Consider the following 27,795-nt stretch of genomic DNA (forward strand, 5'->3'; position numbering starts at 1 on the left):
CATTAAACATTTAATAATTTAATGACAACGTTTTTAAATATGTTGAGTCATTGAAAGGTCCATTTATTTCAGATTTTTTTTTTTTAATCCCGATTTCTAAAATGATGTAAAAACAAAAAAGTTAGGTAAGCTACTTGAAAAACATAATAATATAAATAAAACGTGCATTATCGAAATGATTTTAGTTTTCGTTTTATGTTTATTGATCTAATATTGTATGACAATTTTTTTTTTTATGTATTAATGTAACGAAACAGTGCTGTTTGTTGATAAAGTTTCGAGGAAGAAAAAAAAATATTGCGGTTCCGGTCTACGTCGATCTCTAAACAACCCGCAACGTCATTACGTGCTTGTATCTATGACAACAGCCCCATCCATGTGCCTTTAAGAGCTGCGGTTTGTGGACCTCACGGCACAGGAGCAGCGGCGGACCTCCTCAACTTACCGCCGCCAGTCTCGCTACACCGGCCCGTTCATGTAAACAACAACACAAGCATGTGAATTGGACGTTTTATTTAAAAGCTAACACACTTTTCCTCGCTATGGAGCAGCCGGCGGAGAAAGGTACGTTTGACTCCAGCGTTGTTTCTCAAAAGTGACTCCAGTCAACAGCGTCTGCTCGACGATTAGCGGACCTCTGCCTCGCAGCACACTTCAGACAAACACTTCCCTGAAAAAGTGGAGCACTGAAAGACCTACTCAGCCTTTTAAGCTTGAGGTGTTGTTAATAGAGCTCATGTGATTCGAGTGGAAAAGCTGTCTCATGGTTTCTTTGTCGGATTTATTACGAAGAAACAAGCCTCTTGTGTATTTGATTTCACTACGTTCACGACCACTAAACTAGTACAAACTGAGTATGTGTATGTTTTCCCATTGAAGGTTTTTTTTTTTTTTTTCTTAAAACATCCTTCCACTCCGAAATTGTTGATTTCTTTTTCCTTTTTTTTTTTTAATATTATGAAAAATGTGAATCTGAATTATTACTCTGAATATTATCATGTTTTCAGTGAATCTTTCCAGTTTTTTTTTTTTGTTTTTTTTTTACAGAATTTAGCTCTCAAAAGTACAAAAGAAGCATTAACCAGAGAGACGTGTATGTTGTATTCAGTTGAGTCTTCAGTGAGAAAATAAACCAACCAAGGGTGATCGTTTCATGGCAATATTGTACAGAAACACAGACGCCAAATATCAACATTTTGTTTTATTTGTCGGGTGCATGCAACATTTAGGACAACATTTTATAACCGTGTTTGTCAGTCTGTTTGTTTGACGGTCATATTTCACTGCAATAATTATGATGGAAGTGAGATGAAGACTTTATTTTATTCGATTTAAATGGATGTTAACAACAACAACAACAAAAAAGTTCAGTGGGAACATACTGTGCAGTTTACAAAATGGAAATAAATCACAGTCTCTAACAATACTCAATATATCAGAAAATGAAATCTCAATAAATAACTCAGGGCCTCTGGTTATTCCTACTCTGGTTATTCCTATTCCTACCATTGTGCTTTAATTGCTTTATTGTGGTATTTTAGTTCTCTGTCACCGAGACCATTGTTTTGTCGTTGTTACAGCATATTACCGCTTCGTGGTGCTGTTCTTTAACTGTCTGCTGACGTTCGGCTCCTACTTCTGCTTTGACATCCCCAGTGTTTTACAGGATCAGTTCCAAGGGGTGAGTAAGAGGTGGCAGAGCAGACCAGCTTAGAGATGCTATCAGTATCCACATCAACCGACATGATCCGTGTAGTTTGGTGTCAAAGTCTGTCCTACGTTTGTGACCAGATAGATAAGAGCTTTAAACATTGGTTTGTCCTCATGTGACAGAACCTGACATGTCCCAATGCAACCGTGATCAATGGGACGGTGGACTGTGTGGAGGGACTGGGGATGAGCCCCCAGCAGTACAATCTGCTCTATGCCATCTATGCTTGGACGTAAGCACATTCCCACATTGACTGTACCGTATGCTCATTAATGGCTTATCAGAGTAGAGCTGCAGTTTGTGCTTCTCTCTCTCCATCAACAGAAATGCAGTCGTGGTGATCATGGCTGGATTCCTCATTGACAAATTAGGAAACCGCTGTAAGTCTACACGCAGTGAATCTGCAGCATCTTCAAATCTGTCTTGGGGAAACAACAGACAAAACAGCTGATGGTACATCGGCTTCTGTTTTGCAGTCGGGGTGTTCCTGTTCTCTTTTCTGTGTGTTTTGGGCTCGTCCCTGTTCGCACTGGGCTCCCACTTCAAAGGAACTCCCTATCTGCTGCCACTAATGCTGACAGGCCGGCTGCTGTTTGGATCAGGCAATGGATCTCTGACCAGTAAGACCACCTTTTATATCGGTATAAACTCTTTACGATGTCAACTCTTAAGGAATGTTACCGAATCACTCTCTCGTCCTTTTCCTTATTAGTTGTTCAGAACCGCATCACGGCCTTCTGGTTCAAAGGGAAGGAGCTGGCGTTGGCCTTCGGTCTGACGCTGGCCTTCTCTCGCCTGGGATCGGTCCTCAACTTCTTCCTCACCCAGAAGTTTGAAGAAAAATACGGCATGCAGTGGACTCTGTGGGGTGGTAGGTCAAGAGGTGTTCGCGGTGTGACAGTGTTACAGCAAGAGTGTTCTCGTGTCACTCTGCATGTTATTCTTTGTTTTCTAGGAGCACTGTTGTGTGTGCTGGGCTTCATTTCTGCCATCATAGTAAGTGCTTTGGACAAGATTGGGATGAGGCAGCTGGGTCTCGATGGAACCATCCAAGAAGAGTCCCGCAAAGTGGTATGAACAGTGTTTTACTAATAATCCAATCCCGTCATCATTATCAACTATCTGATCGTTTCTCCATTTCATTTTGAAGTAGTGTGCACACGGTATGCTGTGTGGTGACGGTGTGGACTGTGTTGTTTGTTTCTGTGTGGGTGTGTAGAGGATTCAGGATGTGAAGCTGCTGTCGCTAAGATACTGGCTGTTGGTTTTCACCATCATGTTCTTCTACAACGGCATCTTCCCCTTCATCGCCGACGCCAGGTAGAGTCAACACATGGCACGTGCATGCATTTGAAATAGGATAATAAAGGTGGTGTACATCTAGAAAATAAAATGGAAACCTGCGTTCCTTTGAATTAATTTACTCTTATTGATGCTCAACCAGCTCTATTTTAACGTACATTCATACGCTGTGTTTTCCTCTCCAGCAAGTTCATTCAGGATAAGTACAGCGGCTACAGTCAGAAGGAGGCGGCATACATCGCCGGGGCGGTTTACGACAGCTCGCTGGTCCTCTCGGCCAGTGTGGGCATTCTCATAGTAAGTGCCCCCGTTTCTAATCTGCTCAAAGGTCTGTTTCATTTGGACAAACAATTTACAATTAAGATGGTTTGACACGTGACACTCTCACCTGTGTGTTTCAGGATTATGTAGGTCTGCGGGGAATTTTTGCATTGGCCTGCGCCGTCCTCACGCTGCCCGTGTTTGGACTGCTGGCCTTCACCTTTGTCCCTCCTCTGGTCTCCACCATATGGCTGGGAGTCACCTACTCCTTTGCTGCCGTAAGTTTGGCTCAAACCGATTGATTTTTATGTAAAAAAAAAACAAAAACCATTTGTTTTTCTTTTTACCATAAAAGCTCCTTCAGTGTTGATCTTGGTACATTTTTATTATTAATTATACTGTATTGTTTCTATTATTATTTAAAATTCTTCTACATAAGCATCTGAATGATGTAAATAAACTTAACAAGAACAGAAAATGTGAACTTTAGTGTGATTTTTGATTTCATTTGCCAGTGTGTGTCTCGTGTCAAACTGTTTGCTGTGCGTGTTGTTTTCCAGGCCAGCATGTGGCCGTCTATTCCCCTCGTAGTACCTCAGGCCACTCTGGGAACGGCTATGGGCCTCGCCACCTCCGTACAGATGGTTGGTATTGGGGTGTCCAATCTTGTTGTCGGACAGATTTTGGGCACCAAGTCGAGGTATGAAACACGTCAGATTAGCATCTCACTCCAGTGCATTAAGGGTCCTTGCTCTGTTTGTACTTGCGACTACAGTTTCTCCATTTCTTGTCCAGTGAAACTAAGATTCCGCTGTGGCGTTGGCAGCAGATGATGATTTTCATGCTGGCCAACACCATCGGCTGCATTGTGACCTCGGTGATGCTCAACATCGTTGATCACAGACAGGTCAGACGTGAATTCTCACTGAACGCGCGTATCCTCTGTTTGTCACTTTTTCCAGCTCTTTGTACAAAGCAAACGGTGTGCTCAGTTTAGATATGTTTTTGTGCAGGGCGGGACCCTGAACAAGACAACCAAGAGGTCAAGGCAGGCGGAGCCAGACTCAGACCGACAGCCGCTCACCCACGGAGAGGAAGATGAAAATGAGGGTGATGACGGCGCTGTCCGGTCTGGTTCTATCAACTCATGAGGTTTTCACTCTCTTTAGTATATTTTATACGCGGGTGCACATTTTATTGTGTTGTAATTTCATATGGATAATTTCATTATTTTTTTTTTTTGCACACCGTATTGAAACTACAATATTTCCTTTTACTGTGATTTATTAAGCTACTGTGCCAATAGCCCCTGCAGCTGTAATGACAGTAACTTCCAGTTAAATAGTATTTACACTCAAATTGTACATTCAGTATATGTTATCCTAAATATTCACTATACAATGTGCATAATTATTGCAGGTGTTTTGTTATAATGCGGGGGTAACAAGGGAAAAAGTTAAATGTGATCAAAATTTTTTTAACTATTCCTGCAACCGTTTTTATGCATTATTGTTTTTTACTTGACCTTAAACATGTTGTTTTTTTAGTTTGACCCTTAGCTATTAACTCTACTGCCATTCATGACTGTGTTCGTTACTGAGGTTATGAAATCATTTTAATGATGTCGAAAATTGTAAAGTCTGTTTCTTTTAATGATGTTCTTAATGACACAGTTTGTAAATCTTCTGGACCTTTACTGAAAGTCCTTTTACAACTTTAATGTTTTGATTCTCTTCCTCTAATGCAGCGTAATTTTTCAGCCACAAAAGAGCAGATGTAGAAATACTTTAGAAATAACATTTGTCACAAGAAACGGGGAAATTACTTAGAAAAAGGTTGTTTTTTTATGTTAAATTACCGTACTTGAACTGTAAACATAGAGTCAGACCACCTAATAACTCTAATTTTCTTCCACTCAGCACAACATGTAAAGAACACAACAGCCAGTAGGTGGAGCTCTTTTCTCATTTCTTAACAATGGACAGACTACAATTTAATCATGAGAGTAGAAAGACTAAAGAAGGGTTTTCACTGAAGCTCCTCAGATTCTTTTTCCACAGTCGGCCTTTAATATATTCAATTCCTAATAACTAAACACTTACACACTGGACTCTTCTTTTGTAAGCCAGTGTGGATATTTGTGGGAAGCAGTCACGATAACAGTATTTCATATCACATCCATCACACTGTCAATGAATGCAACAATGCAGCCTGCATTAAAATAGCTACAGATAAACAGCAGCGCACTTCTTTCAGACAAACACTGATGTTCCTCCAGCCTCCGAGCACTGTTCCTACTTAACAATGATGTGGATGGTTTAACACGGGTGACTCGTCAGCCACTAAAGAGTAGTCGGTGTGTTTTCTGCCACTTGTTAACCTTTTGTTGCTATTTGTGTCATGTTATCAGTACAGTTTATTTTATTTCTACAGGGTTTTATTTGACATGAACAGATATCGACTACTACCAAATAAAATGAGGAAAAAGCACATGCTGCATACTGCTTTCAAAAAACTCCGCTCTTTAATGATTTGAACTGCGTTATATCAAACGGCAATACAGGGAAAAACATGTGCGCTCGGTGAGTTTACCTTCACTGCAAATCTCTTGCGTCCTCCTGGTAAGAACAGGTAGCATTTTGCAGGTAGCTAACTTTGTGATCTATTAGAAAAGACGGGTGTATTTTAATGGGAAATGTAAACACTTCCAACAGTTTGTAGCATTGATATTCAGTAAAACGTAAATAGGGAGTTTCTAAATTGGTCTGGACAAACTTGTCTTCTCTTGAGTAATGCAGCAGTCCCGAAATACTTCACTAGTACTCAAGATAATAATGAAATCCAGGTTCAGAGTGGCGACCTTTTGTCCCTGACGCTGAGCCAGGTTAAATGTGGGGAGCTAAAGTATTGAAAAGACTGCATGCTGGTGAACACCCAGTATTTATGTGTTTGTTTGTCTTTTGCAGGCCAACGGTTATAAGGTTTTTGAGGATTCATTATTTTATGTTGCAGCTGTTCTTATGGTCAATTATAATCTAACAAACAATGCTTGACCTTTTACAAACATGGCAGACATGTTGAATCTTTAGAGATTTTAACTCCATATGAAGCTGGATGATACAGGACACCTGTACGGTACGTGCTCACTAGCTCTCTTGACGTGGGTGTATCGCCGCTGATGAAATGCTTGTCAAAGTCACTGCAAAGGAGGGAAGAAGGTTACATGATAGAGACTTCCTGGAGCTCAGGTCCTCTGTTTACCATGAAGTTAAACCCTACAAATATACCTCGCTTAATCTTCTTAAGGGGGGTGTGGTAGGAGTTAGTCTTTCACTGCCTGACAGACATACGCATACAGAGTCAGTCACAGAGAGCAACTTCATTCCTGACATTCAGAGGGGCTTAGACATCTCCAGGTTTACTTTATGGTTTCTAACTTGGGGTCGGTCTGCAGCCTCAACTGTTTGGCTGAAAGTCTCGACGGCATGAGCATGTCAAGCATCCTCAACCTGAGCAGCCTGGGCAAGATCTGCGGCTCCAGCAATGAAATGGTGGTTTTGGACCGGGTGAAGAGGAAGAATTCGGTCCGGCGCATGTCGATAATCGAGGACGGGGAACTGGCAGAGGTCCTCTACCTTATTCCAAAACAGTCCATGATGGATCAGCTGCCGTTCCTCAACCCCAATGACTACATCCTGTGTGAAAAGTTGGCCAGTATCCCTGCAGAGATGTCAGGTAATGAACCGTTTACTTCATTATGGGGCTGCTTCTGGGGGTAAATAAGTTGTTCGATTAATGACTTGTCACTACAATATAACTTTTATAAATTATATTTCTAAAGATATCACAAAAAATGTCTTCTATCTTATTATTTCAGGAGTCAACCTACAAAATATTGTATTTTGTATTTCAATATCTTTGTATAAAAGATTTGGGAAAGTTGAGGGTGCTAAATGTTTTATTTTTGTTCAAAACGATGTCCTGCAGGTGCAAGTAATCAAGCTTTTTAGACAAAGAACATGAAAAAAATGTAAGCAAGTCATGTGACTGTGCTGTTAGACACAACATTCGTTAATCCATCCAACCATCGTCTATACCGGCTTCATCCTGATCGGGGTCACAAGGTTGCTGGAGCATATCCCAGCTAAGTTCGAGTGAACTCTGGACATTAATTTATTTTAAGGTCAATAATAATACGATTTATGATCAATCAGAATGTAATATGGGCTATATTTGTGCCTCCGCTTGTCCACGACTCATCTGTCACCATGACGATAAGATACCCCTCTAGACTGATGCCTGTACTTTATAAATCTACTTCTCTTCAAAACATGGTTTGTGTTTGTTCAAATTAAAGTTCAGAAGGTATGTGACAGATATGAGAGACCACTTCCCTTCTCCTTTAGTTAGGTTTGTGGTTAGTTAGGAGTTACATTTTAGACAAAGAAATACAATCAGTGAAAAAACTCTCCCTCTCTGTTTGGATGAGGTCATGGATTAGAAGCACAAGAGTATTTAATAGCACTCCTGCTGTCCTTTGTCAGAACACACACACACACACACACACACACACTCCTGCCCTCTGTGTTTTCGGACCACCCCCTTTTCTCTTGGACCAGCAGTCCGGTTAGCTCCTCTCCTCACTCTGATCGGCCCCGGTGAGCTCGACCACAGAGGAGCAGAGATCAGCTGTCATGAAAGAGAAAGGTAGACATGTTTTCAGAGCGTATGTGAAGTGTGTGCGGACGAGAAAGAAAGGAAGCACGCCTCCCCGTGCGCGTGTTTCTGTTTATGCATGTGATTTTTATTTTTTTTTTTTTTGGCACCTGTCAAAAAAAGCTTCAGTCACTGTTCCTCTTTTAGCCACAGCAGTTATAATTTGTTAAAGACATTTTTCATGCTGGATTTATAATTTAACACGTTAATTACTTTTAAGTTTTGTGCCTGTTTTTGATTTTGCTTTCTATGTGATGACACAGCAGAGGTGCCGTCTGATTGGTTTAAAATTCATAAGAAGTATTACTTGTGACTTTGATCTATCCTCTTGTAAATGAAGTTTTAGTGGTCTCAGTAGTGTTATCATATACAGTATGTTATCTAAACTGTACATTGTATTACTTGTCTGGGATGTGCAATGTAACAGCTCAGGTTTGTGAATTCTGAAAACAAAATCACATTATTTAAACCTATACTTTTATGATTTTGTCTACTTAAGATCTTCAGTTCTTTTTCAGCTCTACAAACTAAGTTTGGAGATTAAAAAAAAAATATGGCTGCCAAGTGGAGAAAAGTGCAAGCACAGCTGTCTGAGCTAACCGTAGAGAACTGCATTCTGCTCGGGGAGGACCAGCATGTGATTTTAGAAATACTTCTGAATTAAGCACGTTTTCTCTTCATTATCCTGTTTTGCAGCAGCAGAGAACAGACAGATGTTCTTTTGTGACTAAAATGCAGTTTTGACTCTTTAGTCTATGAGACTGAAGCCATTTTCTCTTACACAGCAGTGATAAGTAACATCACACGGAGGATAAATGTTTTTCAGTCATTTTACTAAACAAGTGACTGTCGAGATAAAAAAAAATCTCTAACCACTTCTTGTTCTGATTCTGTACTCTGATGTACTCCTGATATTACGCTGCTAAAGTTCACTTGAAGTAATTCATTTGAGCTTTTACTCTCATGTTATTTGCTAAGCTTTTTTAAAAAAAAAAAAATTCATTAATTTAATTCTGAATCACAACCTGGAGACGTGCCTGGGAGTTGTTCCGCAGATGTTCCACAAATTAAAAATCCAGAGCTTTCAAAAGTAAATTGTGAAGCCATGATCATTTTTAGTTAGTGAAAATAACCTCACTCGTATTTTATTACAGTTATTTATATTCCTGATATGCAGGTACATGTTAACCTCCCTGTATAGAAAAATATGATTTTTCACAAAAAAATATTTGCTCATAGAAAATATTTGATTCTGCCAACACCTCTAAATCTAAAAAGGTTTATTTCTTATCATTGTATTTATGGATTTAAAGCAACTTGCATTACTTACCATCCACAGAACTAGTCGACATGTAATAGAAACACAAGTTACCGCTAACATGGATCATTAGCACATATATATCAGCAGGACCACATCCACGTAGAGGTCAAAACTCCAGCAACATTTGTGTTATAACAATAACTTTAATACAAGACATCAGGGTCAGCCTGATAAAAACCACAAGCCGAAATGCACTGGTCTGACAATGTAGTTAATCTTACAAATGCTACTGAAGTTTTAACCTGTTTCTGACTTTTTTCCATTCTCCATCCACCTTGAAAGTAGGTTCAATTTTGTCTCATTGTTTTGTTAAAAATCCAGAATAATTAGCATATCTTGTACTGTATTATTTTTTACAAACATAAAAGAAAAGAAAGGACATTTAAACATCGACAGAAAAAAAACAACCTAAAATAGACGCTACCTCACGACTCGTGCAGACACATCACACACAAACACACGCACACACTGATACAGGTTTTCATAGCTGAAGATAGCGGGCTGTGCGATGAGCCGTCCGTCTCAGGTTTCCCTCCATTTGCTGTCTTTCTAAATGTACCATTTGCTAATACTCAACACCGTATCAGCTTCACATTCTGGGAGAGATCAAGAAAGACTGGCAGCCGTTTGGACACGTCAGTTTTACCATTCGCACAGTGAAGAAGAGTATGATCTGTCCTCCTTCATCACTTAATTTACAACAAACAAAGCTTTCAAACTTTCCTGAGCAGTAATTTCATACATTTCCTCATGAGTAATGGATTGAGTTTATGTTGGCAGCACATCTCTGTCATTAACAAACATCTGAAGCCTTGCAGGACAAAGGCCAGTTTGGCTGGAGTTTGAGTGATTGTTGCATTGCCATGGCCCAATTGATGGGCCACATTCCCACTTGGATTGTGCTACGTTTGGCAGCGCTAACACAAAAATTCACATGAATTTATGATATTGTGTTGCAGAAAGTCCGAATACAAAATGTGCCTGCGCTAAAACGATACCTTTCTTTCCCTTTATATTCCTCATGTGCACGTTTTCAAGGCTGTTTTGGATTTTGGTGTAAATCTTTGCAAAAATCAGGTCAGCTGAAGTTTTTTTTTTTTTTTCAATGTTTATTGGACTCATTGGTAATTATACGTTGTTAGACGGTAGATTAGTGTTCGTTACATGAAGTGAAACAACAGTTAAAAAACAAACACGGTTCGCATTGCAGCAACTGGCCTATAGAAGAGCGTAATGAACACGTAACTGTCTTTTTAAACTGTACAGTAACCTTTACAGTAACTTTTGGGAGACATGGTCGCGTAATCTAGTTTGCACGACATGCTTGTTGCCACGGTAACAAATCTCTCCTGTTGTGGGGCAAGCATGGGGCCACATACCAATGGTGCTCGACTAAATTTTTGTAGTATTTACACGGCTGAGTTTAGTGGTCCAAAAAAAAAATTTCACCTTCAAGCTGTGAGCCTGAAATCTTTGTGTTTGAATAAGTTTCAGAAACACATGATCCATGTTTGTGAATTCTGGATCTTGAAGGATTTGTGTGTGTTTTGATGGAGGATTTGTAGACGTTTCTGTGGCTGACTGTTCATGTGTCCGTTTATCTGCTTGTGTGCTGGATTTCCACACTCTGGAGGACAGAGCCCTCTCAATGTGCCACATTCCTTCCTCTCTCTCTCTCCTCTGCTAATCACTTGGAGGACCTTTCAAGTGAGCTGCGATTAGATTGTGAAGGCATCCACTGCTGCTGTCTTTTAAACACGAAAGAGAAAGAATGGGGTGGAGATTTTTTAAACCACAGGCTATAATATGATACTTGGTTTGGCACACAAGGGCTCATGTATAAAATACTTTCTAATATAAAATATTAGGTTGTTGGTGAGGTCCTGTCTGCCCTTTTGTGAGGTGCTATTCACTACAGCCTCCGCTCCAAGTGCATGCACTGTACTGTATGTGTGTGTTTCTGTCTAAACAAAGCATGTCTATCCATTTTGCTCAGTTATGTAAAAGGTGAAAAGACAGTTCTGAAGGACTAATGTTGTTATGAACTGTTGAGGAAAACAAAGGATAAAACTTTTATATGGGTGGAGAAAGATTACTCTCAAAAGACTGCGCTATTCCATCTTTATTGATCATAAAATGTAGAAATACAACTTATCCTGGATTAACAGTGATGCTGAATGTACAATTACTAGTTGAGTATGTCATGCAGTGATATGATCTGATAAAAAGTTGTTTTGTTTTTAGCCACACTAGCTGCATGGCTCTTTGGATTTTGGTCTAAAGACGGAACTATCCCGACTACTATTGGTCAGACTGCCATAAACCTTTGTGCAGACATTCATCATCCTCAGAGGATGAATCCTAATGACTCTGGTCAACCTGTAACAATTTCCCTCTGGACTCTAGACTGAGTCTAGAGACATGATTCGGTCCAAATTTCAGTTTGTCCAATACCTGCCAAACTAACATTTGGACAACAACAACAGTGTAAACTTTGAGATAAATGCTATTTAACAAATGCTGCTTAAACACTTGTTAAACACTGTAAACTTTTGACTAACATGGGCATGCCAGCATTGCCACTGTGAGTATCTTAGCATGCTGAATTTAGCATTTACTGACTGTCTTGCTATATAAAATATATGGAAGTTTTCTTGCAGGACAAAGGCTGAAAATTAGCAGACATTTTTATATGGGAAGCAAATGTGATGGAGGAGAAGTTACTTCTAAACCATGACAGAAAGTTCCTTCTTTACCATAGTCCTGAGATTTGCCTACTAGAGACAAAAAGGAATAGTAATTTGAATAATAAGCAGCCTAAACTGCCTCTATCGCATTGATGTTTTTGTACTACATGCTGATAACAAACGGATGATAACGATAAAACAAGATTTTACCGATTACTTCCTGTCTTCTGCCCCTGTAGTGCTACACACCCAGGACAGCTGCCACCCGGGTCCTGCAGTGAGTAAGCAGGTCATCCACTGCTTCAGATGTCAACAGTCATGCAAAGGAGAGGTGCTGCGAGTCCAGAGCAGCTACTTCCACATAAAGTGCTTCACGTGCAAAGGTGAGAGCCACCAGTGTATTGATGGGAGCAGAACACTTCTTAAAAACAGGCTGCTGTGTAACATGAGTACCATCAGAGGCCTAATAATACAGCAAAGACATCACCTTGTAACACAATGTTCCCTGCAGCCATTTCAGTCCATGCCTGTCTTCAGGTTGGCTTTGTTTCACCTGGCAAAGAGTCACTCAGCAGGTTCACATGTTTCCTGAGGATTACACGCCGGTGATTCAGTGTTTAAATCAGGGGAAGATCAAAACTTAAGCAAATCCATCAGTGAACCTAGAAAATATCATCTTTCACTGATTAATATTGTTTCTTAAGAAGTACACGTGTGGTATATAATCCTATAACAGTATTTATTTGAATAGTTTAATCAAGGTTTGAATAAGTTTATAATGGACAATAAACCATTTAAAAAAAATCTCACTTCTCTGAGTTCTGGAAATAATGGTAGATTAAAAATACTCACTTTGATTTTACCTGTTCACACTGGGAATATAGAAAGAGTAAAGTGCTTGTATTTGAATTAGGAGGAATTAAAAGTGTCTTTCAATCTCTGCTCTGTGGAAAGTCCCAAAAATACTGGTGTCGAGAAGAATGTGCTGAGGTGTAATGTTGTGTCTGGAACACAGAGTGAAACAATGGTGGAAATCCTCAGAAAATAATTCAATAAAAATAGAGTGGATCTGAAGCCTCACAGTACAGGAGCCAAGGTTAAATATGGTATGCAAGTGATTTTGTCAGAAGTGTTTCCCATGGAAACAAGCTCACAGATTTTCTGTGTTGTCGCTTGATATGCAGTAAATCTCACATTACTTTGAACTCTGCTAATCTCTGTATTTTTGTCTCACTTTGTCTTAATGTGAGAATAAATATTTTTTAAGAAACTGAAGACTTCTGGGCTCACTGGAGTTTTTTTTTTTAAATTTTTTTAGTAACAACACCGGACTGGATCTGGAACATAATCAAACTGCAATAAATCAACTAAAGTAGAAATTATAACATGCATGGATATGAATTTTACAAGCAAGCAGTAACTCGAGTAACATTTGACCTTTTAGGTTCCATTAAAATACCTTAACATCAGCAGGCTCCCTTTAAATTGATCAGAATATGTTGATAATTTCGTGGATGCCATCATATTCGGTTCATTACGAAACATTCTCCACCTACAATGGGCTGTTGTGAGAGCCTCCTGCAGGCTGTCAGACGGTCATTCACTGGATTCCCTCTGCTTCGTGGAAAACAGATCCTCAGCAAGCTTTTGTCCCCACTAATCGGCCCTGACAAGCTTCTCCTGTTGTCGCCCTTTCATCTCATTGTGGTGATGTTTACAGCAGAGAGAACACAAAGAGACTTTCAGGGTAGAGAGGCTTGGGAATGAATTTGATAATCAGAAATGCTCTTAATGCTGCGAGAGCATCTATCTTGCGTTTATGATCATCAGTCTTTACGGGGTTTTTTTTGGACGTGTTTGTAAGTTATATTAAAGAATCCCAGCACTTTGAGATGACAGAAACATGTTTATGCATGCTTTACTCAAACTTAAAAAAAATAGTATTAACATTGGTAGTGAGTCACAGCGGGACAGATATAGAGCAGGATACAGTAAATCTGTCCTTGGCATTCGGTTGTGACAGACTCGGAGGTGACAGCGTGGGTTTGGTCATATCAAATGACTCCAAACAAGCCGAGAGAAAATACTACATCCCGTCACTGTAACTGATCAGCACACAAACACACACAAAGCAGAGAGATGCACAAGTACACTCAAATTCAACCACACATAAACACTTCAGAAAACCTGGCACAATCAGAGGGTCAGACAGCCTGAATAACATTTATCTCATCTCTTTGATGGATTGCATGGTTGCTGTCAACTACTGTCACAACAGCCTGACAAAAGGTGACACTTCAAACTTACTATGGTCCAAAAAAAAATCAAATCAAATCTCGGTTTAAAAAAGCAGGTGTATCATTATCAGAACTTAAAAACACCTTCACAACATAAAAAAAAAGAAAAACAGACCGACAGACACTAAATGAAAAGTCAGACAAAATGCAACCAAGCAAACCAATACACATGAAAGGAAAACAGGAAAGTTACAAAGATGTCATTTTGCAGTAATTTGCCGTTTTAGATTCAAAGGTTTTAGTCAGTAACTAACTTCTGCATTTTGTGTAAAATGGAGATGAGATCAGTGCAGTTTAACAAGGCCGAAAATCAGCACTGTGTTCTCTTCTTTTGCACAAAGAATTCAATATGGAAGTGTTTCTTGCCACATGTTTGTTTTGGCTACCTGGCAAGAAACGAACTGCAAACGCAACATGCGTATTATCACCTCGTAAAGTTACGGAAAACATATACCACCATCTGCTCATTAAACTAAAAAATCTGCAGCTCTTCACCAGCAAGTTGTGAACTTTGTCGGTCTGCCATTTGGTGCTGGGTGCGTATAGTGTGCAGTGGATCTGTCGGAGGTGTTTGGATAAAAGCTGCCTGCTGCTGACTGGAAGCTAAAGCTGATGGGTGGAGTTGTGTGCAGAAAAATCAAACGGTGTGGTGAAGAAGCTGAAAGCCTTTGCAGAGCTACATAGAACTGCAGAGTGGGTTCATGTCCTTCCACATATCCTTATCACAGTCCATTACTACAAAGTTGATTTAAGATGACACACTCTTGATTAACCCTGCTTTTAATGCCCTCATTTATTATCTAACTTTGTCCTCTCGTCCTCCCCGCCTCCCTGACTGTGCGTCTTCGTGCAGCGTGTGGCTGTGACTTGGCTCAGAGTGGCTTCTTCATGAAGAACAGGGACTACCTGTGCCCGCTGGACTTCCAGCGACTTCACGGCACACGCTGCAACAACTGTGCAGAGTTTGTGGAGGGGGAGGTGATCACAGTGTTGGGGAAGACCTACCACCCCGCCTGCTTCGCGTGCACCATCTGCAAGTAATTGTGAAAAACGTTGTAGGAGTTGTTGTCATGCAAACACACTTTAAATGAAAAGAATTGCGAGGTGCATACTTCTGTCTTTGTCTCTCAGACGGCCCTTTCCTGCTGGGGATTGTGTCACCTTCACCGGGAAAGACTGCCTCTGTCAGCGCTGCATCGAACCCGTGTCTCCTACTCCGAACGACTTCAGCCGTTCCAGCAGTGAGTGTTTCATTTGCTTCTCTAAGCATTTGATCCAAAGGTTTTTTTTTCTTCTTTTTTTTCCTTTTTTTTTTTTTATAAATGAAACGGATCAAAGACTTTGGTGCCCTGCAGGCCTAATCAGACAGTAGATTATACACTGAACACTCGCCAGCTGTGGCTGCTGTGCCATCTGCCTGTTTATTTGTTTTTTCTTTGCTCAGGAGTCACTCAAAGTCACATCTGTCAGCATCCAGGGAGATCAAATCTTTTCTGCAAGGGACCCACCCCAATATATTTCTGTTTCCTCCCTCCCTTATTGGATAACAAACCTTTTGAGATCATCCACGAGCAATCTGCATGCAACTCGGGGAAAAAACATAAACACATCATGACCCTGCAGCATCTCTTCAACTTTTAAATAGGAGATTTCGTGTAAAGTCTTGTTCGTGTCTGGATATTGTCACTCTGGTCAGGAATGCAGCCTGAACCTATTTAATTCCAGTCTAACCTCCCTGTGGTGCACTGGATTTTTTTTCACAACACTGAGAGTTGGCTTCACCTTATAAATCCAGTCATCCTCTTGGGACCCTGCCAGTCCTGTTTGACTTCGTGTGGACCGAGAGAAACAGTAGAACTCGTCTCTCTTTACGTCAACTTGACCTTATACACCTAATGATTAAAGATCGAGCGGGGTTCAATAGAGGATTCTGACTCACAAATCCTCTGGATTAAGAAGCTTCTTCTGCAGGACTGTTGAGAAAGTCGCTTGTTGAAGAAAGGCACAGTCACTTGCATAACTCTGGGCTGTCAGTTGAATTTTGTTGAGTGTATACGTGCAGAAATGAACATGTACTGTATGTGTGTGTGTTTGCAGATTGCACTGGCTGTGGGAGAGACATCAAGAATGGCCAGGCTCTGTTAGCCCTCGGTGGCCAGTGGCACCTCGGCTGCTTCAAGTGTAAAGGCTGTGGGAAGGTGCTGAGTGGAGAGTATATCAGCAAGTAAATGCAAATCTCTCATTCATGTTTCATGATCCTCTCTCTTCTGCTTCTTTTAAACCAGTAAATGAAAAAAAAAAGAAAAAAAAAAATAGAATTTTTGGTGTAATTTAAAAAAAAAAAAAAAGAATAACTAGAAAGTGTGGCATCACTAATACATAGATTAGAACAAGGGATGTTTCATATGAAGTGTATCTTTCAGAGATGGTGATCCTTACTGTGAGAGAGACTACCAGATTCGGTTTGGGGTGCAATGTGAAGTATGTCAGAAGTTCATAACAGGAAAAGTTCTCGAGGTAAGACAGCCTTGCTCTAAACACAGTCTTTTTTTTTTTTTTTACCTGAATGCAGCACAATCTTTCTGTTTATGGAGGAAACATGTTGTTAAGTCTATGTCAGTAAAACTACAAGCTTTTTGATTTTTTTTTTTTTTTTTTTTTTTTTTTTTTGTCACTTAGATTTTAAATTGCTTTATTTCTTTTTGGGGCTGTTTTGGACATTTTCAAGCAAAACAAATCAAATCAACTAAGCTGTTGCTAAAAAAGCCTAATCCCACAAACTGTAATGGGATTTCTGCACCTGCACTTTTTATGTGATTCTTGTATGTGAGCAGTCTGTGTGCCAGTCTTGCCTCCTTTCTCCTTCTCTGTTCTAGGCCGGGGACAAGCATTATCACCCGCGGTGTGCAAGATGCAGCCGATGCGACAAAATGTTCACAGAAGGACAAGAAATGTATCTGCACGGTCAGTTTCGGATTACAACCACTATTTCCCATTCACCTATTAAACGGTGCATTTAAGATGTAATATTTTTTTCCCATAACAGTTGCAGGAGATAATTGTCTCTGCTTTCACAGGATCAACAGTTTGGCACCCAGACTGCAGAGACAACAGCAGAACTGAGGATGGTTACAGGGTAGGGGTTCCCATTCAGCTCTATTTCTATGTATGACGTGCAGTTTAACAACTTAAAAAAATACACTGCTAATTTGTAGCTGATGTGACTTCTGTTACAAATATAATCTGAAGTTGTTTCCAGACACGATGACAACTTTTAGCTGTACAATGTCATTTCTTTTACACCTTGTCCTTCTTCCCAGGTCAGCAGACCAAAAACTCCCTGTCTTGATTTCTTTTTCCCCCGACGTGAACTTAAGGTTAATAATGTGAGCAGCTCTGCTTTTTGCACCAATGGAGTGAGCAGGCTGTGATGTTAAAGTTGAGACTTAACCACACTTGCTTGTTTACACGCGGTATAAGAAACACTTTGCTCACCTGGCTGCCCAATCAGATTTGCTAATTCAAAGTAGCAGCAATTCCTTTCAAATGATGGAATGATATTCCCTCTTAGAAGTTTTTGCATTCAAAAACGATTAAGAGGTTCTTATTTTCATAGTTTAGTGCAAGCAGATGAACTATGATGCTGCTGCATGCTTGACTGTGTTAATTTCAGGCCTTGCTGACTACTAGTGCCTCCACAGTTTACACCAGTGTGCCTTTTCACTATCAGTAACTGTTATACACCAATCAGTCAACCACTGGCAGGTGAAGCATAAAGTATCCTCCCTTTCATAATCTTCAATTGTTCTTCTATGTTACTGAGAGAGGTGCTGATCTATTTTAATGGTCAGTCTGGAGGCTGTAATTTGTGGTGCTGTTGAATTGTACTGCGTTATACTGAGAGGTGTTCCTAATATTTTGTCAACCCTAAATAAAGGACAAAATATTATGCAGTCTCTCAATCAGATTGAAAAACAACTGAATGTTATATAATCCTCATGCACGGAGGATTTATTTTTTTATGGGCTGTCGTCGTGTTCTTTATGCTTCACCTGTCCGCGGGTGTAATCGTACGGCTGATCAGTGTAGTTATCTGCTCGACTGATATAGACCTGATTACACTACAGAACAATACACACATACTTGCAGCAGATCTGTACTGCCCACTACTTTGCTGAAAGTGGTCTAGATCTGAGCAACTAGTTGCGTGTGCATGCAAAGAGATGTGAGAGAATAGGCCGACTGTATATGCAGCAAAAAGTGCTGTTTCTAAGTTTATACGTTTGCCATACTAATCTTTTTTCGTCTTTTTTTTTTTTTTTTTTTTTATCTCAGCCTGCAACATCATCATCTGAAAGCTCCTGTTCGAGGCCAGGCTCGTGCACACCAGGGAGCCCCGGTCGAACTATCTGTGTAAGTTCTGGTGCCTGCATCTGCTCGGCATCTTCCCTGGTGCACAATTCACCGTGGGTTGATTTATGCTTCATTTATCTCTTTATTTATACAGGGGAGTCGCATGGACAAGGTGTCTCTCTTCCAAGATATTTCTTATTGCCAGTGAATGAGGACAAACAATTAGGAAAATAGCAGAAGGTTAAAATCAGTTTCATAATACTGGAAACCTTTTTTTTTTATTTTTTTTTATTTTACCTTGACTGATCGGAACTAGCTTCATGTTGTTTGTGAAAAAAAAAAAAAAAAAAAAATTAGATTTCAATTGTGGTTGAAAGAGGAAGAGCCTATTGAAATTTCTCAATTCATTTCATAATATACAGATAATATCAACCACATATTGAACAGGACTTTATTTGCTCAATTAGTCTGAATGCATTCAGATTGAGTTTGATTACAAAAAAATGGTGCTTTCAGTGTTTCCTCCACTCAGCCTCTTATTATCCATTATTACCATGTTGGTTTATGAAATGGAATAAACTTTACTCCCATCAAAACACCTCAGAATATGAGCCAAAAACAATTTTCATACTTGAAAGCGTGAGAAATATTTTTTCTTAGTTAATATTGGTCTAAAAGAATCTATTCACCTCATGTGCCGAAGTCAGACCTCCATGGTATTGTGGGATTAAAGTTGTATTCTCGACTGATGTGATGTAATGAGAGACCTTTGACCTTTCACCTGACGTAACCCAAACTGTCTACTCCTTCTGCCTCCCCTCCTTTGTGCCCTCTTCCATCCTTCCCCCTCTCCTCCCTGTCTTGGTCCCAGGCAAAAGTAGATAATGAGATCATTGATTACCGAGACTTAGCAGCAATTCCCAGAGTCAAGGCTATATATGATATAGAGCACCCGGATATGATATCCTATAAGTCTGTGAATGGCAACAACTCCTCTTCTCTGGACAAAAAAGGCCACAGGCAGGACAGGCAGAGCCCCGCAGAGGTAACTTCATACAACATTTCAGGTTATATCCAGTGACATGTTTATGTTTTTCTTGGTTTGATTTAGGAATTAAACCAAGTAAAGTCTTGTTTTGTTGTCCTCATATCTAATTGTGTTTGGCCCAGAACGAAAATAGAGAAAATATGTTTTGAAGTGTGTTTTGGAGCAATAGTGTGTCTAGCTTGACTTTCTACATTAACAAAATACTTGAATTACTCTAAATAACATAAAGTATACAGGATACCTAACACTGTAAATTAATTTTACATTATTAAGAATTTTGTCTGATGCTTCAGAGAGCATCTTACAATGAAATCAGAGAAGGTTTTATTATGTTTAATATGGAGTCAAATGAACAGTTTCTATTTTCTGTATCATTGAGCCATGATGAGTCCCTCTCCACCTGAAACTAACTTAAAACAACTTGTTAAAAGTAGCTTCAGAGTCAAATCTTTTTGTTTCCCAACTCTCTTATGTGTCTTCATGTGAAAACCTCACAACTCCCAGTTTTGTAATTTTTCAGATATGGCTCAATCATTTATGATTCACTTCTTTGTCCTATGAAAAACGAAAAGATGCCCAGTTGTTAGGATGAGTTGAAGTTGAAGGCTTTCGAGATTGTGTGGTTACATTGAAACCATGGTTCTTTGAGTGAAGAGACTATAGAGAACGTGTACTTACGAAAAGAGATGATAGAGAAACGAGGTTTTCACCTGAAGTCACAATATATTGTGTTACCTTCTATTGGGTGTATGATTCAGTTCATTGATTTCTCTTGTTCTGTCTGTCTGATTCAGTCACCAGGAAACGTGTCTGAAACCACAGAGGTAAATAGTTTTTACCCGTAGACCCATAGAAATACAGTGACATCTTCTCATACTATTAAACCACCGTTAAGACTTGTTATACTTTATACTCTGCTTTTGTGTCTTTCTTCTTTCCAGGAGAGTTTTGAAATGAGAACATCCGTACCAAAATCTACAAACCACGGAACTTTTGGAGTTCATTCACCGTACCATCGTCATAGTTACATTCCAACACTGCCCAGGTCACCACAACACTTCCACCGACCAGGTGACAAGAGCACGCACAACAGTCCAAATCCTCAAAGCACATATTAGAGATATCCTCTGCTCACTTTTCTTTGTTTTACCACCTTCCCTGATCTCCCCTGCACCTCCACAACCGCTCCTCCTCCTCTTCCTCCTCCTTCCACAATAACCAGGATTGATGCTTTCTCCCGCTATATCCTCTGGGAAAAATGACACCTGCCCCACTTCTCCTTTATGTCCCTACTTTCTCTCTCAAACCAAAGGTAAGACCTCCTGCTTCCCTGTCACTCTTTTCTGCAACCCTTCTCCCCTCCTACACTGCACTTAGTATCTCCTATTAGGTTAAACTGTATGATAGTATGTTGATAACAAACCTAACCTTCTTTTTTGCTCTAAAGGGACTGTGATGAATGGATTATGTCGATAACAAAATTGCTAACATCAAATTGGTTTAAGGTCAGTTAGATTTGGAATTTTTAATACAAATAGAGAAGAGATGGCGCAGAGATGTTTCACTGTTTTCTTGGAAACACTGAGCCATCTAGTGGTCAAATTTCACAGAGAGCCACAGTTACCCACACAGACTGGTTCACCGTAAGACACGGCACAGTTTCCACATTTGATTTTATTCTTCATAAAACTGGTTTTGATTGATTAGATAAATAAATATTCCAATGCCTCCTCCCAACTTCGCTCATACATTCCTCTACAGCCATGCCTATTTATAGCAGCGCTGTGACTGTTTTTGTGGCTAAGCTATGACGAGCTTTGAACAGTAATCACTGGCATGTGTTTTCGTTGGAAACTGAAGATCACTGAAAAAACAATAAGCACCCACACAGCCTTTATTTATGTATACAGAAGTAGGAGCGGAGTGCAACTTTATTTTAGTCAAAGTCTTTAATAGTTTGTCAGTTTGAAACGTTAAACCTTAACATTAAATCAAACTGCATTTCAAAAATGCTTATTGCTCTTGCTATTTTTTGTAACTGGAAATGTGTTGTGTCTGAAATGCTACAACAGTTTGCCTTTTTTTCAGAACAAATCAAGGAATTCAAAGCTTTTAAAACAAAACAAAAGTGAAAAGTCAGTGATGTTGTCTTGTACTCCACCCCTCAAGTTTTGCATTTTTTTTTAAAATGTTAAGCGCAGGGTTCAAGTAAAAACCGTAGTGTTACTTTGCCCCTTGAGAAAACACTACAAAAGAAATAGCAATGATGTGACAACTAGCTGCCAAAGAGACTCGACAGTATTACTTTAATTGTATTTCTATTTTTTCTTGTAATCGTGTATTCTCTTCTATCAGCAGATGAAGGCTTCAACTTGTACAGGAGGCCTCCAATTTATAAACAGCAAGGTACAGTACTCAGTCAACTGTCCAAGCTTAATATAAATCATGCTTGATGCACTGAAAAGGAATTTTAGTTGTTGTAATAAATGTATTTCTATGATCTTACAATTTAAAGTAAACACAAATGATTCATTGTCTGTGTTTGGACTTTATTTACTTGTGCAGTTTTAGTGGGTTCTTGTCACCACATTAAAATATAATCCTAAATGTAATGCAATTAGTTTAAACTGAAGAAAATATTCCTTTATCTATACAGATGAAGTGTTAATTGATTGATAATTAATTGAATGATATTGCATTTTAATTCATGGTAAACAATATGGTTAACATTTCTGAAGGTAATCAATAGTCTAATCTAAATACTGACTGTTATTTATAAACGTAAATATTAAAAAAAAAGTTTTTCTTATGGATGGATAGAATGTCCAAATAGAAATAGAGGAGTACTGAGAAGTCAGAACAATTAGTAAAAGTCTAAGAGAAGACGTCGGCGAGGTAAATTCTTCTCACTAAGTCTAATCTATTTTAGACTGAATCTGACTGTAAGTCGTCTCATGATAATCTTACCTATCTGCCGTTTCACTTTCACGTAGATCCAAATACCTCCAGCTCCCAAATGTCCTCTCTGCCTGGATACGGTCGTGGTGGCCTTAATCTGGTAAGAGCAACGTTACTATTACCTCATTCTCTCTTATGTAAGAATAGTAAGTGATGTTCCATTGATGAATTAATTAATTTTTTGCATGTTTTGACGCAATTGTTTTTAAGTTTAACTAAAAAAAAAAGATCATGTACTTTTTATTGCTTTACGAGTTTTATTGGGTAGTTATAAATACAGTAAAGAAACTGTGGTTTGTCCAGTATGCTTAATGAGCAGCTTCAAGTATGGATGTCAAAACGATTTTGTGTTTTCTTCTCATTAAGCCCAGATCAGCTGATTTCTCCTACTGCAACGGCAGCAGCTTCAGAGGTGAGTATGCAGACACCTCTATTTTTTTTTAAAAATTATTATTACTATTTTAACTCATTGGATGGTACTTTTAGATGTTAATTCTGTGCTTTTTCTCTCCCTTGCCTTTCAGATTGCAAGGTACGTGATGGCAACTGTCTGCAGTTTTACTGAGACTTGAGTTCCTCGTCATGCTTCCTTTTCCCTTTTGTTTTTTTTTGCATTTCCAAAAGACTAACCCAACGTCTCTGTTTGCATCTTAATATTTAGAGAAGTATACAATCGACTAGGTTTCAATTCACAGCTTTATTCTGATACATCTCTTTTGGTTAAAATACTGTGTACATTACATAAATGTACATGTTATAAATACACTTTCCTTGCTGTAATCTGCAAGCGATTAATCCTGCCATGATGTCTTCCCCTTCTGCATGTGTTTGCCTTGTTCTGTAGTTCTTCCATGATGACCTACATCCACTAACACGACTGGACAGAGGAGCATCTATGCCTAATTTGTTGGAAGCAAAAGCAAGTATTATTAGTGCTTTTATATTAATGCTTTTACATCCCTTTAATTTTCTGCAAAACTGTTCTCAAGAGAAGCATCTTCACTGCAAAGACTTATCATGGCCTGCACATGTAAGCTATCATGTAAAATATAGCATGTAAGAACAAGAGGGACACGTATAATAATTCTTCAGGGGTCAGTCCAGTGCAGCTCAGGATAGACTGCAAATACATGTCTAATAGCTGTAGGATAGTGCTGAGTGCTGAAGATTCAAGGACATTTTCATCATAATCTTTCACAGTATATGAGAGTCTTTTGAACAAAGGCAAACAGAAGCAATATACACTCCAACTATCCATGATGAGTGTTCAGTGGTTTTACAATCGATGCACAGTGTACTTGCATGCTGCATGGTGCTAACTCTCCAACTGTAATCTCAATGATCTCACAGCAGAGATTGTGTTTTAGCTGTAGCACATGTGATAGTCAACTTATAAAATCATTCTCAACTGGTCTTTGTTTTGTCAAGGTCTACCCATATGAAGTGCTCACAGTTTCCAACACAGTACAGGTGAAGCTTCCCAAGGACATTGACAGAACAAGACTTGAGGTACAGTAAAGAGTGAGAAGCGCATTCGTACAATATTACACGGTTTTCTTTTTTAGATGGAAACTTACTGTTTTGGAATATTTATGTCTTGTTGTATACAGACCAATGACGTAGAGAAAAATGATAATTTGTTGTGCTTGCATTAAATCTTGCTAAAAGTGAAAAGGGGCAACAAGTTGTGTCAAATATGAGATGCATAAGAAAAACGTACTTTGAGCAGCATAATATTTAATTCCTTGGCATTAGCAAATGTGTCGCTGCTGGGAGGTTTCCCTAAAAGCACGACGAGAACATATTTTGTTTCAGTTATATCTACAGTGTGAATTTAATTTTTGAGTAACAAATAGTAAGACTAACTCTGCAGCTTTTTCACCATAACGTTATTCTTCTATTCTTGCTTTCCTTTTGCAGCGTCACCTATCCCCAGATTCATTCTTCGAGATCTTTGGCATGCAGATTAAAGACTTTGACAGACTTCCCCTCTGGAAACGTAACGACATGAAAAGGGTGGCAAATCTCTTCTAAATCCTGCCTGGTGTATGATTCAGCTCTTTCTTATTATGCAGTATATGTCAAGTTCTGATGAACCTTTATGTTTATTTCTTTGCATTTGGCACAAAATTAGAACTCTTTTGACTCCAAACAGGACAGATCCTCACTTGTCACGGACACGTACTGGGTTAGTCTCTGTAGGCCGTTATTGTGATGAATATTGGTGACAATTGTAATACCTGAGAACATGAGAACTAATCTTTGCTTTGGTTATAGATAGATATTATTTGTATTTCCTAAGCCAGCCCTGTATCCCCAGGAGTTATGTTCATATTGGACAATTCAGCGGTATACAAATTATGCCCAGTGATTGTAAATGCATCAGGTAGTGTGGCGTTTGTGTAGCTTCATGGAAGGTATGGAAAAAGGGAGAAAAAAAGCAATGTGTTCTTCAAGGCTTTGCATCCAGTTTCAAGATAGTTAACTGTTCATTTTTAAGTCAATTCAATTCAGTTTTATTTATATAGCACCAATTCACAACACAAGTCCTCTCAGGGCACTTTACATTGTAAAGTCCTTACAAAAGAACCTCACAACATTAAAGAGAGAATCCAAATGATTTCCCAAAAGAATGACAGCCGGAAGGAAAAACTTCCTTTTAACAGGAAGAAACTTCCAAAAGAACCAGACTCATAGGTGGGCGGCCATCTGCCAGAGGTGAGAGGAGAACGGAGAGAGAAAAGAACAGCATAGACAGACAACGAACAATAAACATGTTGACTTTTGAAGCAATGAAGACAATCTTTCTCGAACCTAACCTAGATTAATTTAACTTTAGCTTGGTGATCTTAACTGCACACCTAAAAATAATATACTGCTGCTATGTGTTTACTCGACTGATGAGGGCGCCACAATACAGAAATGCTCATACTGTGCTTCAGTTAGGAATGACTGTATAAAACTTTGGTTTATGTTCAATGAAAGCTACATTTTGGGGTTAAGGATGGGCACCTAAAATACCTACACAAACATAACTAAATCAATGATGTCATCAGTGTGTTTAGCTGCTTAATCTTCTGATGAATACCGAATTTACTGACACAGTTTGAAATTCTGTTTGAGTATTGATGGTGAAGTCAACAATGTTCATGTCAGCCTTTGTAGATCATTACATCATACTTGATGCAAAACCTTTTCATCAACATGTAATTCTGAGATAGAATATTAAATGATTCATCATTGTACTGGACTGTCAATGTTACTATAATATCATGATATATTTTTGTCACTCTATTGATACTTACTTTGTTGTCTCCAGGTTAAACAACATGTTAAAGCATAAAACTAAAGAAATAGTTACGAAGTGTATATCTTTTCCTTCATTGAAATGTGCTTTATTGCATTGCTGAAAGAATAATTAATATAATTTAACACATATTTTTGTGTTATGGTTCACCCAGATCACTGTATGTGCTTTAACATCAAGCTCCCTGAATAAAATCTTGCACTTCTTACAATTCGAGTAAACCCATGGATTTTTTTTATAAACGGGATAAATGAAGCACACATTTTTCTGCATTAATTTCAGGTTTTCTCCCCATCTGGAGCATCAACTTGTAATCTGAAAAACATGAAATATTTCGCTTTCAAGTGCACTTCAAAGAACTTGCTGATGATGACAGACATTCTTGCTCTGGTTTCATCTGCTCTGCAGCGATACCTTCACGGTTACTACTCTGTTTGTACACTGTGCATTTCCTTTAATATGCAAATGTTGATGACTACCTGACTTTCCTGTCCGCTTGTTGTAATCAGGAAAAACCTGGCCCAGTTTAAAATAAGGAGGAAAACAAGAGACAAGCGAAGTCCATCATTGTTTCCCCTTCCACTCACTACATGACCTTAGAAAACATCTTAATAATGTCTATGGTCATAATAGCATCCTAGAATAAGTCTATTGTTACAAAATTGATGTAATAATTATTAATTTTCTAATGAGTGACTTTTGTTTTGAAAACAAAATTTGACAATATCTTTATCACTGTTCAACATTACCTCATAATGCCTTCATAAATCCGGCTGCAATTTTGAAAAGGAGTAAAATTGCCTTACTTCACTTGCTACCTATCCCTCATACCTTATTATTTAATATCGCTCCGACCTACAGTATTTGTATGTGTTGAAATTTAAGACCAACAGATGGTGCTCTGGAACCTGAACACCTCTTCAGGGTTACTGTCTAGGTTTAAAATTAACATCTGCCACACTTTGTTGAAGTTCTATTTGAGCAGTACATCTGTGACATATTTTTTCTTCACTTGCATCTTTCAAAATACCATGGAGTAGCAAGTATTGTGAAAATATCCTCCATTATGCTCCCTTTCTTTGAAGCCAAATAAATCAGCCCAAATAACAATGCAAATGGATGATGTAGACATATCAAATCAACATACATCAAATACATTGACTTTATTAATCCTGTTAAAGTGTCATATTAGGTGTAACACATCCTTAACATTTCTGGTAAAAGATTAAATGTCCTTTCATCAGACTGCCCTCACCTGTTTGTCACTTTATTTCATAAGGGAACGTTTCTGTGTAGTACAGTTTCAGACTTTTTGGATACACACACAATGAAAAGTCAAATCAAAGTGTCAACTAGTTTGTAAATTAATCTTAAAGTTAATCAATGTGAGCCTTATATTTGTAATAAATCTGTTTTATTTACTCATTAATCTGAGGCAGTACTTGACAGTTTTGATGTTTTTACCACCATGCTGGTAAAAAGTAATTCAAAATATGCACAACTACTACTGCTATTACTACTACTACTAATAATCATAATAATAATAATTATATTAATAAAGCCCGTATTCTATTTTTACAGCTTGAAATTAAACATATTAACTCAGGCCAAATATAATAACATCTGAGTTTTGCATGAGAGTTAGTTTTTGTTATCATGGGCTCTTTAAAGGCCACCTAGCTTGAGAGAAAACGGTAGAGCTTTTGGCAGGTTTCTATTGGACAGTTAGAGACGCTGCCTGGATTGTGGGCGTGTCGATATACGCGATTGGCCGAGGTCGCTGTCAGTCACACGCCACTCTCTCCCTAAGCACCGCCCCGTCTCTCCACCGACT

At 38.8% G+C, this 27,795-nt stretch overlaps 2 protein-coding genes across 2 annotated transcripts; both read left to right on the forward strand.

The window, feature by feature from the left end:
* The first annotated feature begins 412 nt into the window (after positions 1 to 412).
* Positions 413 to 5,510, forward strand: mfsd1l (major facilitator superfamily domain containing 1-like). Its single transcript, XM_069155764.1, has 13 exons — positions 413 to 564; positions 1,581 to 1,681; positions 1,834 to 1,943; positions 2,036 to 2,091; positions 2,188 to 2,331; positions 2,424 to 2,582; positions 2,667 to 2,782; positions 2,931 to 3,031; positions 3,199 to 3,310; positions 3,415 to 3,552; positions 3,835 to 3,974; positions 4,070 to 4,181; positions 4,288 to 5,510. Exons 1-13 carry the CDS (start codon positions 543 to 545, stop codon positions 4,423 to 4,425), a joined length of 1,449 nt encoding a protein of 482 aa, XP_069011865.1. The 5' UTR covers positions 413 to 542; the 3' UTR covers positions 4,426 to 5,510.
* A 2,396-nt stretch (positions 5,511 to 7,906) lies between these two features.
* On the forward strand, positions 7,907 to 26,165 carry LOC138202066 (actin-binding LIM protein 1-like). The gene is made up of 20 exons (XM_069155765.1): positions 7,907 to 7,981; positions 12,238 to 12,381; positions 15,149 to 15,332; positions 15,427 to 15,536; positions 16,393 to 16,519; positions 16,719 to 16,812; positions 17,172 to 17,259; positions 17,373 to 17,431; positions 18,631 to 18,708; positions 19,520 to 19,693; positions 20,491 to 20,520; positions 20,638 to 20,767; positions 20,919 to 21,008; positions 22,055 to 22,102; positions 22,690 to 22,754; positions 23,021 to 23,066; positions 23,179 to 23,186; positions 23,499 to 23,573; positions 24,083 to 24,163; positions 24,575 to 26,165. Exons 1-20 carry the CDS (start codon positions 7,969 to 7,971, stop codon positions 24,686 to 24,688), a joined length of 1,758 nt encoding a protein of 585 aa, XP_069011866.1. The 5' UTR covers positions 7,907 to 7,968; the 3' UTR covers positions 24,689 to 26,165.
* The last annotated feature ends 1,630 nt before the right edge of the window (positions 26,166 to 27,795 follow it).

This window comes from Embiotoca jacksoni, unplaced genomic scaffold (assembly GCF_022577435.1).
Source record: "Embiotoca jacksoni isolate LCO1_2020_lvr unplaced genomic scaffold, fEmbJac1.0.p SCAF_20, whole genome shotgun sequence".
Lineage (NCBI taxonomy): Eukaryota > Metazoa > Chordata > Actinopteri > Embiotocidae > Embiotoca > Embiotoca jacksoni.

What these genes read in the sequence shown, in the direction of transcription:
- mfsd1l (XM_069155764.1), top strand. Translation starts at nt 543, where the DNA reads ATGGAGCAGCCGGCGGAGAAAG. An exon ending in TATGCCATCTATGCTTGGAC is followed by an intron (nt 1,944 to 2,035) that starts GTAAGCACATTC and finishes CTCCATCAACAG; the next exon opens with AAATGCAGTCGTGGTGATCA. An exon ending in TCACCTACTCCTTTGCTGCC is followed by an intron (nt 3,553 to 3,834) that starts GTAAGTTTGGCT and finishes GTTGTTTTCCAG; the next exon opens with GCCAGCATGTGGCCGTCTAT.
- LOC138202066 (XM_069155765.1), top strand. An exon ending in ACAAGAAATGTATCTGCACG is followed by an intron (nt 17,260 to 17,372) that starts GTCAGTTTCGGA and finishes CTGCTTTCACAG; the next exon opens with GATCAACAGTTTGGCACCCA. An exon ending in GCCCCGGTCGAACTATCTGT is followed by an intron (nt 18,709 to 19,519) that starts GTAAGTTCTGGT and finishes TCTTGGTCCCAG; the next exon opens with GCAAAAGTAGATAATGAGAT.